Below are 15,924 nucleotides of genomic sequence, written 5' to 3' on the forward strand. Positions count from 1 at the left end.
AATTCAGCATGAAAAATTTTGCAGCATGATATCCACAAAACCTTTAACCTGGTTTACAACTTAACAAGCAGTTTTACATATTTTCATCTTGTGGCAATTCCTTTTGATTTATGTGAAAGAAAATTACCACATTCTCTAAAAAAAATTCTGAAGGGGGTGGGGTGTCAGCAGTTTTATGAATTTGATTGTTTTGTTCAAATTTATGTTAAAAATATTATTTTACTGAATTATATACTTTGCTATTTAGGTCATCTGAGTCACTCAGGTAACCTATTGCCATTGGTCTGTGTTCGTTGTTGTGTATTTAAAACAACTGAACATTTATAAAAATGTCCTAATAACTAACCTTCCAATTCTTGGCATAGTGTTTTTGTGTAAAACAATTTTAAAGATATCATCTTCTTGAATGCTGTTGATACTGAATTGAAACTATCTAGATTGAAACTGTTGAAATGGATATGTAGCCCTTTACCAAAATTGTAAATTTCCTGATCCCACGGGAGGGGTTCTGACTCTAGGGCAAGTTTAAAACGTCATCTGCTCCATCATGGTTTGGGGAATTATATAAACTTAGCCTAGCTGTTGCTTGAAAATTTCTGTTTCAAAGTCATTGCCATTTATTTTCACTTCATAAAAAACACAAACTCCTCTTGGAACAACTTTGGTTACAATAGCATGCCCATTATCGTCAATTTTAACAGTCACCAACTTCAAAGAATGTCATGTTGTTTTGTTTACGTGGCACATGAATACATGTGATTGACCTATATGATTTGCATAGTCATTAACCTGTGCACAAGTTCATATTGTTTTTCTGAACCCGCATCATGAACCCGGATATGGTACTGTTGTGTGATAAATAATATTATTAAAACATCTATTATGTAACTTCTTCCATGAGTATGATTACAATGTACTTTCAGGGGCATTTGTGTTTTAAGAACACATCTTGTTTAATACTGCTGCTGAATATTAGAATTAAGCTTAGATATATGCAGAACAGGAAAATCATAGATTTCATAGCCCTAATGGGGCTAGTAATGCCTTTAACTCACTACTCGGGTGACCAATAAAGCCTGTGGGCCTCTTGTTCTCTTGTTGGAGCATAAAGTGAAGTGCATTAGAAATATTTTCAGACCAAAGATGAGTTTGTGACTCTTGCACAGAACATTCAGCAAGAACCCAGTCGTTTCTTCATAGCTGGTTCCTCCCACATTCCAAACCCTGGAACACCCATTGATACAGCAACTAGCAGTCATGGTCATTGGGAGTATGCTGGTGGAGTATTGAAGTACTTAGGTAAATTCTGGTGTCCTGTCACAAAGGAGTTACTTATCAAATTATTGTGAGGTTTTGAATTGTCTAATCATAGATTAAAGAGCTCTTTGAAGTATAATAGTATACAATATACATGTACCAGTATATATTGCTATAATGCTTTTATGATTTACTAATTTCAAGAATACCTCTCCATCACTGTAGGCAGATTAATCAAATATAAAAGCAGCATTGGTACTTCTCTAATCTTGTTGTATTGAAGGATGAAATAACACAGAAATATGTTTTGTCACTATTGACTAATAACTTGTCATTCTCTATAGTTAGAGGACATGACCCAACAACAGTGGGAACAACCACCAGTAGAAATGTAGGCATCAACTTTAAAGTGTACAAGTGCTTCTTTAAAAACTGTGAGCCTCCACCTGACCCTAACACAGTACCACCAGTGGAGACGCGCCCAGATGATGCTGTTTTATGGTCTGATAAGGAGACATGGTCAGATGCAGAGGAAGGATGGGGTGGGAATAAAGGAGGGGGGCAGTATGACCTGCCTGTGGATGGAGATAGTGTCAAAATACCTAAAGGTATTGTAATAAATACAGGAAAGTAATGAATTGAATTTTGAGTTCATAGAAATAAAAAATAAAGTTATATATCAGTCATTTGATTGTAATAAAAAAGCTATATTATTTACTGTCAACAAGTTTTGGGGTATATATAATTAATATCATCATGACCATCTATCTGTCTGTCCATCCCGGTTAGTGCTCAGTCAATAACAATGCAATGGACAAGTTTTCACACCTCATTCTTGATGTAGAGATTGTCTATGTTCAAAAGATTATCCTTAATCAATATATACTCTCTCTCTCTTGAATGATATATACTCTCTCTCTCTCTCTCTCTTGAATGATATATACTCTCTCTCTCTCTCTGTTCTCAAGTGAGCTCTCCGATTGAAATTTGTCTATCCATCTGTTAGTCATTTTTAAACTTTCATTGCTTTGACCTATTCTCAAGAACCACAATGCCAATATCAACCAAACTTGTTACAATTAAAGCATTCCATTAAAGGGGAGATAATTTTAAGATGGTAACAACAGGGTGAGGTGTTTTAAAATCTTCTCAAGAACCACTTGACCAAAATGCCATAACGTGCATAGAAACTTCCTTATAAATCGAAAAGTTAAGCTTATTCAAATCTAGATCCCAGGAGCCATGGTGGGGCTGCAATGGGGATTTCAAATCTTCTCAAGTACCACAAGGATACAATACATCACATTAATATGCAGCTATGCAGCATCCTCGCATTCTTGTGCAGTTTAATTTGTTCAAACCATGTTTCCTGGGGTCTTGGTTGGGTCAAAGGAGGTTTAAAATTTTACAAAAGCTTATTATCTCAAACTTGATGGGGTAGAGAAAAAACTAAGATATCAGAAGGTTCAAAATATTGAGGTTAAAATGTGTAAAGAAAATGTAGTTGAAACTTTCAACTCACTTTGACATGTCCATGATATTCAAGATATCAATGTTCAAGATACTGAAGATCAACTGTTATGACAAATTCTTTAAAAACCTTTTTTCTCTCTATATATACATATAAAACTACTAGTACTACTAAAAACATTTGGCTTCTTGGGGCTACTTGACCTACTACCTTACCTGAGGGGAGCCCAGCAGGGTAGTACAGGTCCCTGTTGGCCTAAAACAGACTGTATAATGAAGTTATCTAATTAACATATAGATTAAGCCCATCTCAAGTCGCAATGACTTAACAAAATACAAATACAATTTGATTGGGGTTTAAAGGGCCAAAGGAGTGTTAAAATGATTACATATCATATAAAAGTATGTTATAAACAAGAAAACATGAGAGGCCCATTAATGCTATGATACTAAAATATTGACGTGGTAAATATTACTCAAAACTGTGATACTCTGTATACTGTCTGCACCCTTTGATGTCCTAAATTTCTTGAATTTCCTAGCATCATCAACACATTTGGGGGGGGGGGGGGGGGACAGTTAATTACAATAATTAGATCTCGATCTTTAAAAAATGAGGGTCTTCATAAAAAATTGGATAGGTCAAGAAACCAGAACCACACAATAATATTACATGTATTTTTAAAAAAAAAAAAATTTTGCACCTAATGAAGTGTAGTTTCTAATTTTTTTTTCACACCATGGTCTGTGATTTTAACATGGGAAAATGCAACTAATCAGATGAGCAATGTGGTCCATGGGCCTCTTTTTCTTGTGACAAATACCTTTGAATCTGTTGACCATAAATGGAATTATATTCCCTCCAATCACACATAAAATGCCCATGCAGGAGCCCAATGATTCCGCTTGTCTTTCATTTAAGCTGATTGAATATAAATATGTTTGACAAAACTTTAATTATCCATTGAGTCATGTGAAGTTGATTTTTGTATTGTAATGCCACACAAAATACTCCCAGCATTGTAAATTCCATCCTCATATACTCACAGACAGTCTCATTTTCACCTTGTTGCACTATGACTACTTGGGGAGTTTTTGACATTATGCTTAAATTCTCAATTTGTGCCATGAACATGAATTGTGTTACAAATGTATGTATTTTATTTGAAGGTAAATGGGTGGTTGGTGACATAGCTCTGCCACGAATGGAAAAATTGGTTCTCTATGGTGTGTTGGAATTGGATGACGATAATGGCGCTAGGGACTTTGAACTTCGATGTAAATACATCATAATTCTTGGAGGACGACTTATTATTGGTTGGCCAAATAAACCATTTCTTGCAAATGCCTTAGTGATTCTTGAGGGAAATAAACAAACGGATTATTATGAACAAGACAGTGGTCCCACAATAGGTTCTAAAGTCTTGGGTAAGTATGAGTTTGTAATCAGTGGAAGCCCTGCTCCAGAATGGGGTAAATGTATTGATATTGAGTTGGCAGGGTTTATCTTGTCCATAGAATTTGGAGAAATGATAATACATGTAATTATTTAATTAATTGTTAATCTCTTCAATCATCAAGCCTGTTGTCATTCTGTAATATCAATTTTTGGTTGCTATTAAAATTTTATTTCTTACTGTTTCATTCCTTGTTTTTCAGCTGCTTTTGGAGGAGTGGACATGCATGGTATTCAAAAAGGCAACTCATGGACTCGTCTGGCCCAAACTGCCAATCCTGGCAACACCCAAATCACTCTGGTCTCTGCTGTGGACTGGGTAGTGGGGGATGAAATTATCATAGCCCCCACAGGATACAGACCAGAAGAGGTGGAAAGATTCACAATCAGTAGCGTATCTAGTGATTTCCTCACAATCACACTAGATGGCTCATTGCAGTATAAGCACATTGGTAAGTGTTCTTAAATTGAGACATCATTTACAAAAGTTTGAAAGGGAACCTGAAAGTCGAATAAAGAATCAGACAGACAGTGTGTGCTTCATGCTATTTTGGGGCCCTCCCAAGTCATGGACTATTTTGGTGCAATCATCAGCACTATCTGTAGGAAATCCTACCCTGATGACCATTAATGTTATGACTGTATTTTTCTAGCACACACTCATACTGCTAATGGCAAAACTATACAGATGGCAGCAGAAGTAGGACGGTTGACTCGAAACATTCGCTTTGAGGGAGCAACCTATGCAGACATGCAGGCAGAGGCATACGGAGGTCGAATAATGGTTTCTAGATTGGTAGAAAATGATCAACTTTATATAGGTACTTTTTGCTGATATTTTCCTGATTTACATTCAATGCATTTTTACCCTCTTTCAATCAAATTGCAGTGAGAATAGTTTCTTGACCAATTGTTTGTAAACTTTTTATTCTTATGGTCATTGTTTAATTTCCTATTATGACCATGTTCAAGATTATAGTGACATTTTCTTTCCAATTTTTTAATTGTTTTTTTTTTTCTTTATTTGTTTTTTTGCATCTGTAAGGTGTAAACTCTTCACATTTTTATCTCCCTCTTGAGAGCCACTACTTAAAAAACCATCCTTGGGTAAAAGGGATTCAAGTTTGTTCAACTTTAAGGGAGAGGGTTAACTTAGGTTTATCCTAATGCCCAATCCCTTTCAGAATTGAATGAAATATTTTTTAAAATAAGTTTGTTCAATGAGAGACCGTGACTTCTTTCAAGTGAAGGAAATTTAAAAAGGGGAAGGGTTAAAAATCTTCAACACAAGAACCACTGGACCAGTGAAACCAAAACTTGTTTAAAAAGCTTCATTATGAAAGTTTGCTCAAACTATGATCCTAGAATTAGAATAAGAGTTGAAAGTGCTATATGTAATTGCTCATAAATCAACATTAAAATTTTAATGTTCTGGTGAGCATAGTTGAATGTAAAAGGTCAAGGTCACTTGAAGCGAATTCTGAAATTCTTTGTGTGCAAGATTGTGACAGTATTTTTTAAAATCTGATTTCAAATAACAGGGGTTGTTAAGACTACGGAACATTAACTGTAGGATTGGAAAAATACAGCATTCATGATTGTCATTTGAAGACATTTGATATCTCAATGAAAAGAGATTTGATTTAGCACACACGATCATGAAAACTTTGGATTGAAATGAAAAAGTGAAGATAACAAACAGTTATCAATCCCGTAAATAATACACAATTAAGAGTTGGGCAAACACAGATTCCTCTGGACACACCAGAGATGGGATCAGGTGCCTAGGAAGAGTAAGCATCTCCTGTTGACTGCTCATACTTGCTGTGAACCCTATATCTTGATTAGGTAAATGGAGTGATCCATAATCAAAATCAGTATGTAAAGAATGGCCAAACAGTTTGTATGAAACATGTCTGGCAGCATTAGACCTAGTAATAGTTGTATTTGCAAACATTAATGACCATTGAATTGGCAAACTGCTGACATTAAACATTACTTTGAAACCCTTGTAACATCAACTTATTTGTCAGTTGCCTGTTTCAATTTAAAAATTGATCACATGCAGAACATGCTTTTGCATATCATATCAGTTGAGAGTGATAAACTATATGCAGGTCATAATGGAATATTGCTACACAAATATGGGAATTTGACAATGGGGAAGCTTAAGTCATCCTGTTTGTCAAAAAGTTGAATTGTTAGTTTGCCATTAACATCTATGTGCAATAAAATATCCAAATCTGAAGCAAAACTGGAAAGACTGATATCTTGCATTTCAAGTTCACTGAGATGCATGTAATCAACACATGAAATTATGAATGCAAGTTAGCATTGCTTAAGTTCAGTTCCAACAACTGTGAAAATATTGGATTGAAATTGCAGTTTTTTAAATGAATTTCAATCTACATTACCATTACATTTATCATAGCAAATATGATGGGTAACAAGTGCAAACATGTGATATCTTCTGAAATGCATTGATGATCATTAGATACTTGTATTAAACTGTTGATTTTTGTTTCAATTTTGCAAAATGACAAATGATAATTTATTAAAGGGGCATGGACACGATTTGAGCTGAAAATTTTCAAATTTTATTATTAAGGTCTTCCGTAACAATGGAAGACCTTCTACTGATTGTGCTGGTTAAGATTATTCTTATTATTCTTTTTTTTTTCTTTTTCCTAGACGCTAACTTTGAAGCTTCATATCTCGCTCATTTCTGCATGGATTTTGCTCAAATTTTCAGGGTTTATAAACTTTATAGAACAATTTTAAAATCATGTACTACATTTCAAAATTCCCTTCTGTTCACGAGTTATTCCCCTTTGAATGAAATTTTAGGGGCTTTGGTTTCCAGACAAAGGCTCCGAGACTGTATAATCTTGAGCAGAAAATGCATTGAAAATGAAAAGTAGGAGCATTGTAGTTGTGCACATCGTTTATTGTTTTTTTATTACAGCGTTCAAAATGGTGATTGACAGGGTTAAAAAATTAGGACGCCTAAAGGAGCAAAAAATTACACATATTTTCCTTTGTATCTTTTAAACTAAAAATATTTTGTTAAGACGTGTAGAACAAAAGTTGTGCAAAATGTTAAGAGCTTTCTTTTGATATCCCTAAAAAGGGGCTGGCCTCTTAAATTAGGAATCTGGGGATCTTCAAAGTTTTCGCTTTATAACTCAAAAACGGTAAATATTTCGATATGGCTTTCGCTGGAAAAGTTGTTCTTTAACATCTTATTGATCTCATAAACATAATATTTTGCTCGAGTATTGTGTTATATATGAGTAAAAAGCTTGACCCGCAAACAGGTAACCGTATCATTAGGTAGGTGAAGGGGGAAAAATATGCGTATAACTTAAATAAACTTGCTTTAATTGATAAATCTGACTTCATGAAATGCTAATATTCTTTTAAAGAAAAAAAAGAGGAAAAGGTTATCTCTTCTACGTTTGTTATTAAAACAACGATATATTTAATTGAAGAAACAAACCTTCAAACATAGAATAACTCAGTCATTAACTACACGCATCTTACATACACTGCGGGGTTTGTTTTTGTTTACAATTACGTAACCGCCTCGAAGAACCATCGCGTGTGAACCAGGGCATGTACACGAAGTAAACATTGTCGTCCTAAATATAACACAGAATGTTATGTTTTTGATCATATTGGATTTTTCGAATAATTCAGTCTTTCCGGGGATGTATATACTTGTTTATACGTCCCTGCTCTTACGTTTGATTTGTTTTAAATTCAAAACTCTAAAGCATCGAGTCAGGCATCAATTTTAAAATCTGCAATTTAATATACAGTTCGTTTCTCAATCATGTCTAATTGAATGTGTGTTTAATATCGGAGATTCATCGCTGCTGGACTAGCGATCTGTGATTTCACACTACTTTAACTGAACACGCAAGCTTTACTCAAATTCTTCGTTGTGAAAAAGAAAATGGATACATTTTACAAACATAACGAATTATTTCTGAACATGTTTTGAAATCAATAGTTTATAATCATGATTAAACCAAATCTAAACATGTGTATAGAATATTCAGAAACCCATGGCCGACCAGTCTCATTTCAAATGATTTGTTGTTTTATTGTTTAAAAACAATGACTTTGATTAAACATTGATTCAGAACTCCTGGTCCAAATTATGTAACTTCGGCACGTGCCCCTGGCGTGAAATTCATACGCGACTTCTGTGCGCACTGTGTACATAATATACCTACATGTATTTACGCAGAGAGATATTAAAGTTTAATAAAATATTCAAGATTTGAGAGCAATTTATTTGATTTGTATGTTTAAATAATTCAAACTCGATGAATTATTCTCTTCAGTCTGAATATTATGCTATCATAATTTTGTTGTATGATAAAATATTGGTAACAGCTATAAATCTTTATTGTATGTCCTGAGCCATAAATTTCATAAATTTAGATAGTAATTTTTTCTTCATTATTGGGACTGAAAAGTTAAATGCTGAAAGAATTTAATCCCACATACACGCGCGCCTCAAAAGACTGATTCGTGGAATGAGATCATACACGCATGTACTTGAGTAGTATAAATTTATTTAACACCTTACAATAAAAAATTATAGTACACCTTCATAGCTTTATTTCAATGATATATATTAAATTCTCAAACTATTTCATAAGTACATACGAGAAGTCAGAATCGCCAGCGTAGCCAAACTACTTATATCGTTACAGTACTTATCTTCCTGTCACAGTTGATTATTTTCTTTCTAAAAACTTAACTTGTATTCGTCTTTTGTAAAATCACTGGATAAGTATTTCAAATAATTTTTCCCGGGATGATGTTACATATAACATATCAAGAGGGAAAGAAGGCAAAAGTTAGATCCCACACACACATACTCATGCACGGTTCCTGTATCAAATGTCATTTAATTTTAAAAATACACCGTAAGCTCATTCTTCACATAAAGATTATTAATGACCATAACATGAATATTCTTGATGTAAGGTCATTTGCACCATTTCTAAAGGTCTAAAAATTAAAAATTGATTAGAGTCTTAATATATCTTACTAATGGCAATTTTTTTTAATTAATACTGATAAAAAGTTTCCATATGATCAAAGAATATGTCCTGGCCTTGACCCATGGTCACATTGTCAAGTTCACTTTTTAGAAAGTACAAACCCTGTCCTGGCCATATCAAGTAATGAAGAAACAACAGATTTTCATGTTAACTGAGGCTGCATTAGGACCTGACCCAAGGACATATGGTTAAATTCAAGGTTTTTATGTCACACAGCTCCGACGGAAGACCTCTCGTTGCTTTGCAACGAGCTTTGCTCTAGTTTCATTTTATTATTGCAATTGGTTGATGTCGTGCGACATGCGTCTTGCGTTAACAATTGAACAGTAATCACACCTGTACTTTGAGAACGGTGCAGTAAAGTATGACAGTCTGGACAAGGTGTTCAGGTTAACTACTAATAATTGCTGAATTAAACTCAAGATTATTTAAATGTTTATATGGAACAGAGCCCAAATAAATTCACAGAATTGAATTTCTTTGGACTGCTCAGTGAATTGTCAGGAATGGTGAATGTGTTATATTACCCACAAAGATCTGGGCTCCCATAGGTTTTTGTTATTAAAGATCAAAGTTCAGGATGCTAAAGATCAGTTTTGAAATTACGCCCACATTTCAATGAGATACCCCTATTTGTGGAGCCCATGTTTTTCAGAGCATCAAATCACCCTGCATTTCCTGCTTTAATTGATATTTACAGATGCAAAAAGATATAAATCTTATATTGCTAATAACACCCTACAAATTTATGAAATATTAAGTGATTTTTTTTCAATTTCAGGATATGCACGTCTTCATAATGTTGAATTCCGCTATACAGGACAGGAGGGATGGGTGGAGCGTGGAGATGCACGCAACTCTCTGGCTTTTGTAGATGCTGGCACGGTAAATCACATCAAACCATCTTATGTTAAACATTGTTCCTTCCACAAAAGTTTTGCTCCTGCTGTCACCGTACATGGCACAAACAACTTGCCAGTAGAGTGGAATGTCATGGCAGACTCGGTTTGGTTCGGTAAGTATTAATCAACTAACTGTACATGGCACAAACAAAATAGTTTAACTATGTAATGACATACATGTGCATTTGTCAAATTGAAGTTAATCATGAAAGATACATAATTTTCTCATATCAACACATGCAAGATACAGATATCCTATGAAAGAAAGGTATGAAAGGTATTTCTAGCCTTCATATCACGTAACATGGTCACGTGGATGAATGATTAATTCATCTGTTTGTTATAAAAACAACAATCATGGCAACATGATGTCCAGCATCCCTGAGATTTACACCTGTAAATATAGATGACTTCCATATTGCTAATGAAAATAAGAACAAATTGATGAAGTACTGATGGGATTTCCTCTAAGAAAGAAAATCGTGTAATTCATTTGATAATCCGCCCCTCCCCGCCTTGTTTACAAAAAAAAAGAAAAGAATTGTGAGTGTAGTATCTTACTTGTAACTCAACAATTTTGCTAACCATTAAAAATACCTTAGTTAAGCATTGTAAACATTAAAAATGTTGAAAATACCATTTGAAAATTTTCAGTTCAAATCGTGTCCATGCCCCTTTAAGTGTGAGCAATATTGATTTTAACAAAACCCCAACACCCACAGCACACACTTCTGATGCCATAACTGGATCTTCACTAAACATTTTAGATGGGATTTGAATTTAGTTTGATTCTTTTTCGAGGAGTTGAATAAAAGTACCTGTAGGATAAAATTTCCCTTACATGTAAAGGCAAATGGATTTGGAGAATATGCTTGTTAGAATTCAGTCCCCAGATTTAAGTGATTCCCATTTACAGAATAAATGTCACTACAATGCATTTTGAATTGACACTTTCCAGCTTTGGAGACCACCAGTTCTAATACGAAGATATCTCACAACTTTGTAACCAATGTAAAATGGGATGGGTGTTACAATGACAGATTTGAAAACTTGAATGTAAGGTACAATGGAGCCTTCAATTTGAACTCTGCAACCAACTTGGTGTTGGAATACAATGCTGTGGGAGGAGCCCAGAGGGTTGGTTACAACATATTAGGGGAGGAATGTGGTGCAACTTCAGCCTGGAAAGGCAATGTGGCTCATACTACACTCCTAGGAGTGGCAAATATCCAGCAAATGACCCCAATTCCAAGTAAGTGAAAAAGTTTTGTTCCAATATATACATACATATATAATCATGCATGTATAAAGGATTTCCATACTATGTATAAACTTATAAACAACATAAAGTTACTTTCTATTGTTTAAAATAATTTTATCTTTCGATTTTGTGGTACAGCTGGTATGGATTGCGTTCAAATTAACAACTTTGATGTTTGGAAGAACCTGGATTATGGAATATACTACAATAACTTCGTCAACTCAATTATAAAAGGAGTCAACGCAGCAGACAATGGGGTCAATGTCTTCCAGTTCATCATTGGCCCAGTAGCTAAACGACACTTGTATGAGGACAAGTTTGCTAGAGTTGAAGACAGTCTCATTGTTGGTACTTCTGATGCCTTTGATTGTAGTACAGATATTCCTAATATCAATGACTGCAACATCAAACTCAGTGGGCAAAGCCGTGCTCACATTGGATCAAAGAGACTTGGGATTACAATGCCAACATTTTCTTCTGGAGGAAACAAAGCTCCAGAAAAACCATTTGCTGGCATAAAGGCCTACCAGGCGATTGGTGGAATGGCTGCTGTATCGGGTATATGTTTACCAAGTTTCAGGATTTTCTGAATGTTACTTTCTTCCTTAAATCAATATATTATATGGAAGGAATTTTGAATCTCTTTTTAAGTATAAATTTTGCAATTTGAAAAAATCTGCATTTGTTTGTAAACTGTTCAATCTTTTTTTGCAATTTGGGGGGGGGAAAAACCCCCAAAACATGAAAAATAATAGATACACAGGTAAATGATTCCTTTCTTTTAAACTTTGATATTCAATTATCAAGATCTTTTTATTTTTGAGGCCTGTTTTATGATAGAGATTGTAGTATTGCTTAGTTGTTTGGTTATTTAATGTTTTAAGACCCTTTGCTCTGTTGAAGGCACTACTTTCTCCAAATTTGGTAACCGCTGCTCAGGTAGCAGAGACGTGGTCATTGCCCCTAATTTTCAGAATGATGATGGGAACCACAGAATGGAGACGAGCAGTGTGGTCTTAGTAGATGTTGATCAAGAGTCTAAGATCTTCTATCCTCGATCAAACTTGGGGTATGCTTATTTCCACTAAAGCTACATTTTATATTGTAGTGTTACAGGTACTCTGAATACTCTTTGTACTGTTAAATCTCTTCTAAATTAAGTGGATATGATTCTGTATAACTAAAATGGCGTTTACTTGCCTTGCAGGAAGATCAACCAAGCAGACTGTGTGGACATGGCATGTGATGCCAAGGTCAAAACACTGGTGGTGGACATGGATGGCAGCTTCTTGGGTCATGTTGGCTCAGTCATTCCCCAGTCTGAACATGAGTGGAACGGAGACCCTGCCTACATGTTGGGGGACTACAGGGTTCCCAAGGAAATGCAGGTCACTCTAGATGGAGAGAGAATTCCCATGGATACATTGGCTCCTCACAAAGGTAAAATGTTTTTGACAGGCTGCCAAGACCAAATATAAGTAATAAAAAAAAAAATGTATACATACAGGAATATATAATGTTTGGGGACCTATGGAATTCTTTAATTTAGAATGGATTTGGTATGAGAAGAGCAGATTACAAAGCATAGTTATAATAAACTCATGTTTTAGTGTGGTATAAAAGTAATCATTATTGTAAAACACAATTAAAAAAATTACAAGTACGGACATTTTTGTAGTTTTGAAGAGACAAATAACAGAAAGTATGGAAACTGGTACAGCTTACAGCTGTGTAATGTTTGTATGCGGCATTTTGAAGTCAGCTGACTCGGTCAATATGATCAGTAGCATTCTGACCTGAAGGTCTTGGGTGTGAACCCTGCTCATGCCTTGGACACATCTGACCTAATACAGAATTATAGATAGTGACTGATCTTTTGCCAAACACTTGGCATCTAGAATTGAGGGAGGGGGGGGGGGGGGGGGGCTTTTACTTAAAACCTTTAAAACTTAGTTTTTGTAATGCAGCAGTAAAGAACCCTTACTGCCATGATTCTTAGCACCATGCTTAGGGCTAAATTTGTGGCACATCATATATCATATGCATGCAGTTGATGATGTCTCAATATTTGTGAAAAATTCTTAAAGAGGCTTGAAACAAATATGTAAATAAACAAAATAATGAATTTTCATCAATTTTAGTTTACAAGTGATTATATTGTGTTAAAAGTGTCATTGATATGGGCTTGACTGGTTTAGGGTGTATAAAAATTAAAGTTGTCATATAAACTTGAAATAAACTTGGTTGTAATTATTGACACTTCATACTGGCCACTTGTATACTAACACATGTAAGGGCATGTCCAATGGTAAAAATGAAAGTGGAAACAATTCAGTAAATGCATGTATGGTAGAAAAAATTAATAGCAATGATTCTATATGAAATAAAATTTTATTTTAAACGGATAAAAACACATTGTTTCAATACATTCAGGGAATAAAGATTTTTTTCATTTTGCTATATACCCATTGCAAATGGTTATAACTGATATTTCTGATAAAGAAACATGAAGAAAAACTTTGTTGTATCTGTAAATTTGCTGTATATACTTTTACTGTAAATTATTTTGTTTATAATTATAGCTTTATGAAATTAATACAGCATGTTGGGAAAGGAAGGGAATTTACCCAATGTTTTATGTATGTTGTATAACAGGTATCATCAGAGATGACAGCTGTAGCAGTAAATCCTCCTGGCAGGCTTACGATTGTCCAAACTTAAAACACTACACACTGACCATAGAGAACATGGACTCGGATACAGAGAAACGACGGCTGTCACCTGTGGCTCTCCTTGGAAATGGTTATCTCGATCTCATTAATGGACCCCAGGACCATGGTTGGTGTGGTGGTTATACATGTAGACTCAGGCTCTCCACATTCCAAGCCTTAGTGTTATCCAGTAAGCAGTATATTGTGCATTCCTTATATCAATGAGTACATATCTTGGCAAAATCACCGCTGAGATTCCACATGTAAAAACGTAAAATCAAAGTCTCTAAATAATTGATAAATAAATACAAGAGGCCTATGGGCCACATTAAACTCAGGTGAGCAATTGCTTTTTGTCATGCCCTATGGAGCATGGTGTTAACAAACTGCAGTCTACACTAAATAAGGACACTTGCATATATTACTTTGACATATTACATGTACATATGCTTTTGGTTCTTTGGAAAAAGTTTTCTGATATATTTCTATGCAAAACTTTAAATTTGATTCCTTCTGCAAAGACTGGGTATTTTGAATGTATACTAAATAAAGGATGTATTTTACTTTAATATTTTGCATATTTACGGTTCCTGGGAAGAATTTTAAATAATTTTAGTATATGTATCATTCCTATGTATTAAAAACTTTAAATTCCTCTCATGGCCCTGTCAAGACCCTAAGGGCCATAGTGGGAACAAACATGAATCTACTCAATTTGATAATGCATGCATATTCATTTGGTATATATACTGTTGTGGTTCTTGAGAAGAAGATATTTAATGAATTTTCCTAGGTATCTTATATTAAACTTTGAAACCTTGCTGTGGCCCTATTCTGGTTCCAGAGATTATGTTTTAAACCATAATTATTCGAATCTTTGTTGAAGCTTTTATGCAAGTCACTGCTTTTCTGCTTCACTGTAGAAGGTATTTGAACACCCAATCCCATGTTTGAATTATCTCCCCTTTGAAGGAGTGTGGTTTTTTTCATTTTATTCTAAATACTAATAATAGGATGCTTTGCTCTAAGTTTGATATGGGGAAATATGTGTAAAGTATACCGAAAAATGATATAGAAATTTGTTCAGAAAAGCTCTTGAGTTTTCAGCTCAATTAAGATGGAAGCAAATCATTTAAGGAGGTATGCTACACCAGAGAAATTTGATGTAGATGAAAAGTGGAGGATATGTACAATATTTTGAAGTTGAAATTTTTCAAATTTACTTTATTTTGTCAAAAAATATAGTTTTAGTAGAAGATAATCTGAAAAAAAATTAAAACTCCTGCTGGACTCGAACCTGCGACCTACGGTTCAGCAGTCAGTATGCTAACCTACTGAGCTACTCGTCTAGGTATTTAAATTGAAAAGGAAAAGTCAAATATTGCTGATATTGATTTTTTTCTCCATGTTTTTAAAGGAAGTCAGCCATTATGACGATGTAGAGTACCTCCTTAATAACTTTTAGAGTGATGACTTAACAAGGATGCTGATTGGATGAAAAATTCATTTGATTTTTTAGTTTAAAAAAATTTTGTCAGGAGTTCATCTGCACTAAGCACGCAGGACTACTTTTCTCTGGAATGCGTCTTCCCCGTTCTAATGTTAGCGCTATTTATAGAATGGGAATTTCCACACAAGCATTCTAAACGAAATGTATTCGTTTGATGCTACCAAAAATAAACACAACCAAATATATGAATAAAATACAAATTAATTTAAAGAAACAACACACATAGGCCTAGTGATGACGTGGCAGAATAGTCAACTTGATGACGTAGCAGGACAG

At 34.5% G+C, this 15,924-nt stretch overlaps 1 protein-coding gene across 1 annotated transcript in view; it reads left to right on the forward strand.

Moving 5' to 3' along the window:
* Positions 1–15,924, forward strand: part of LOC125680831 (fibrocystin-L-like) — a 61,142-nt gene that overhangs the window by 37,815 nt on the left and 7,403 nt on the right. The window contains exons 25-35 of the mRNA XM_056154577.1: positions 1,137–1,299; positions 1,602–1,865; positions 3,898–4,155; positions 4,387–4,635; positions 4,837–5,004; positions 10,046–10,279; positions 11,125–11,418; positions 11,566–11,985; positions 12,331–12,496; positions 12,635–12,867; positions 14,083–14,328. Coding sequence (XP_056010552.1) covers positions 1,137–1,299; positions 1,602–1,865; positions 3,898–4,155; positions 4,387–4,635; positions 4,837–5,004; positions 10,046–10,279; positions 11,125–11,418; positions 11,566–11,985; positions 12,331–12,496; positions 12,635–12,867; positions 14,083–14,328 — 2,695 coding nt within the window. The remainder of the gene's footprint in view (positions 1–1,136; positions 1,300–1,601; positions 1,866–3,897; positions 4,156–4,386; positions 4,636–4,836; positions 5,005–10,045; positions 10,280–11,124; positions 11,419–11,565; positions 11,986–12,330; positions 12,497–12,634; positions 12,868–14,082; positions 14,329–15,924) is intronic.

Source organism: Ostrea edulis, chromosome 2 (genome assembly GCF_947568905.1).
Source record: "Ostrea edulis chromosome 2, xbOstEdul1.1, whole genome shotgun sequence".
Taxonomy (NCBI): Eukaryota; Metazoa; Mollusca; class Bivalvia; order Ostreida; family Ostreidae; genus Ostrea; species Ostrea edulis.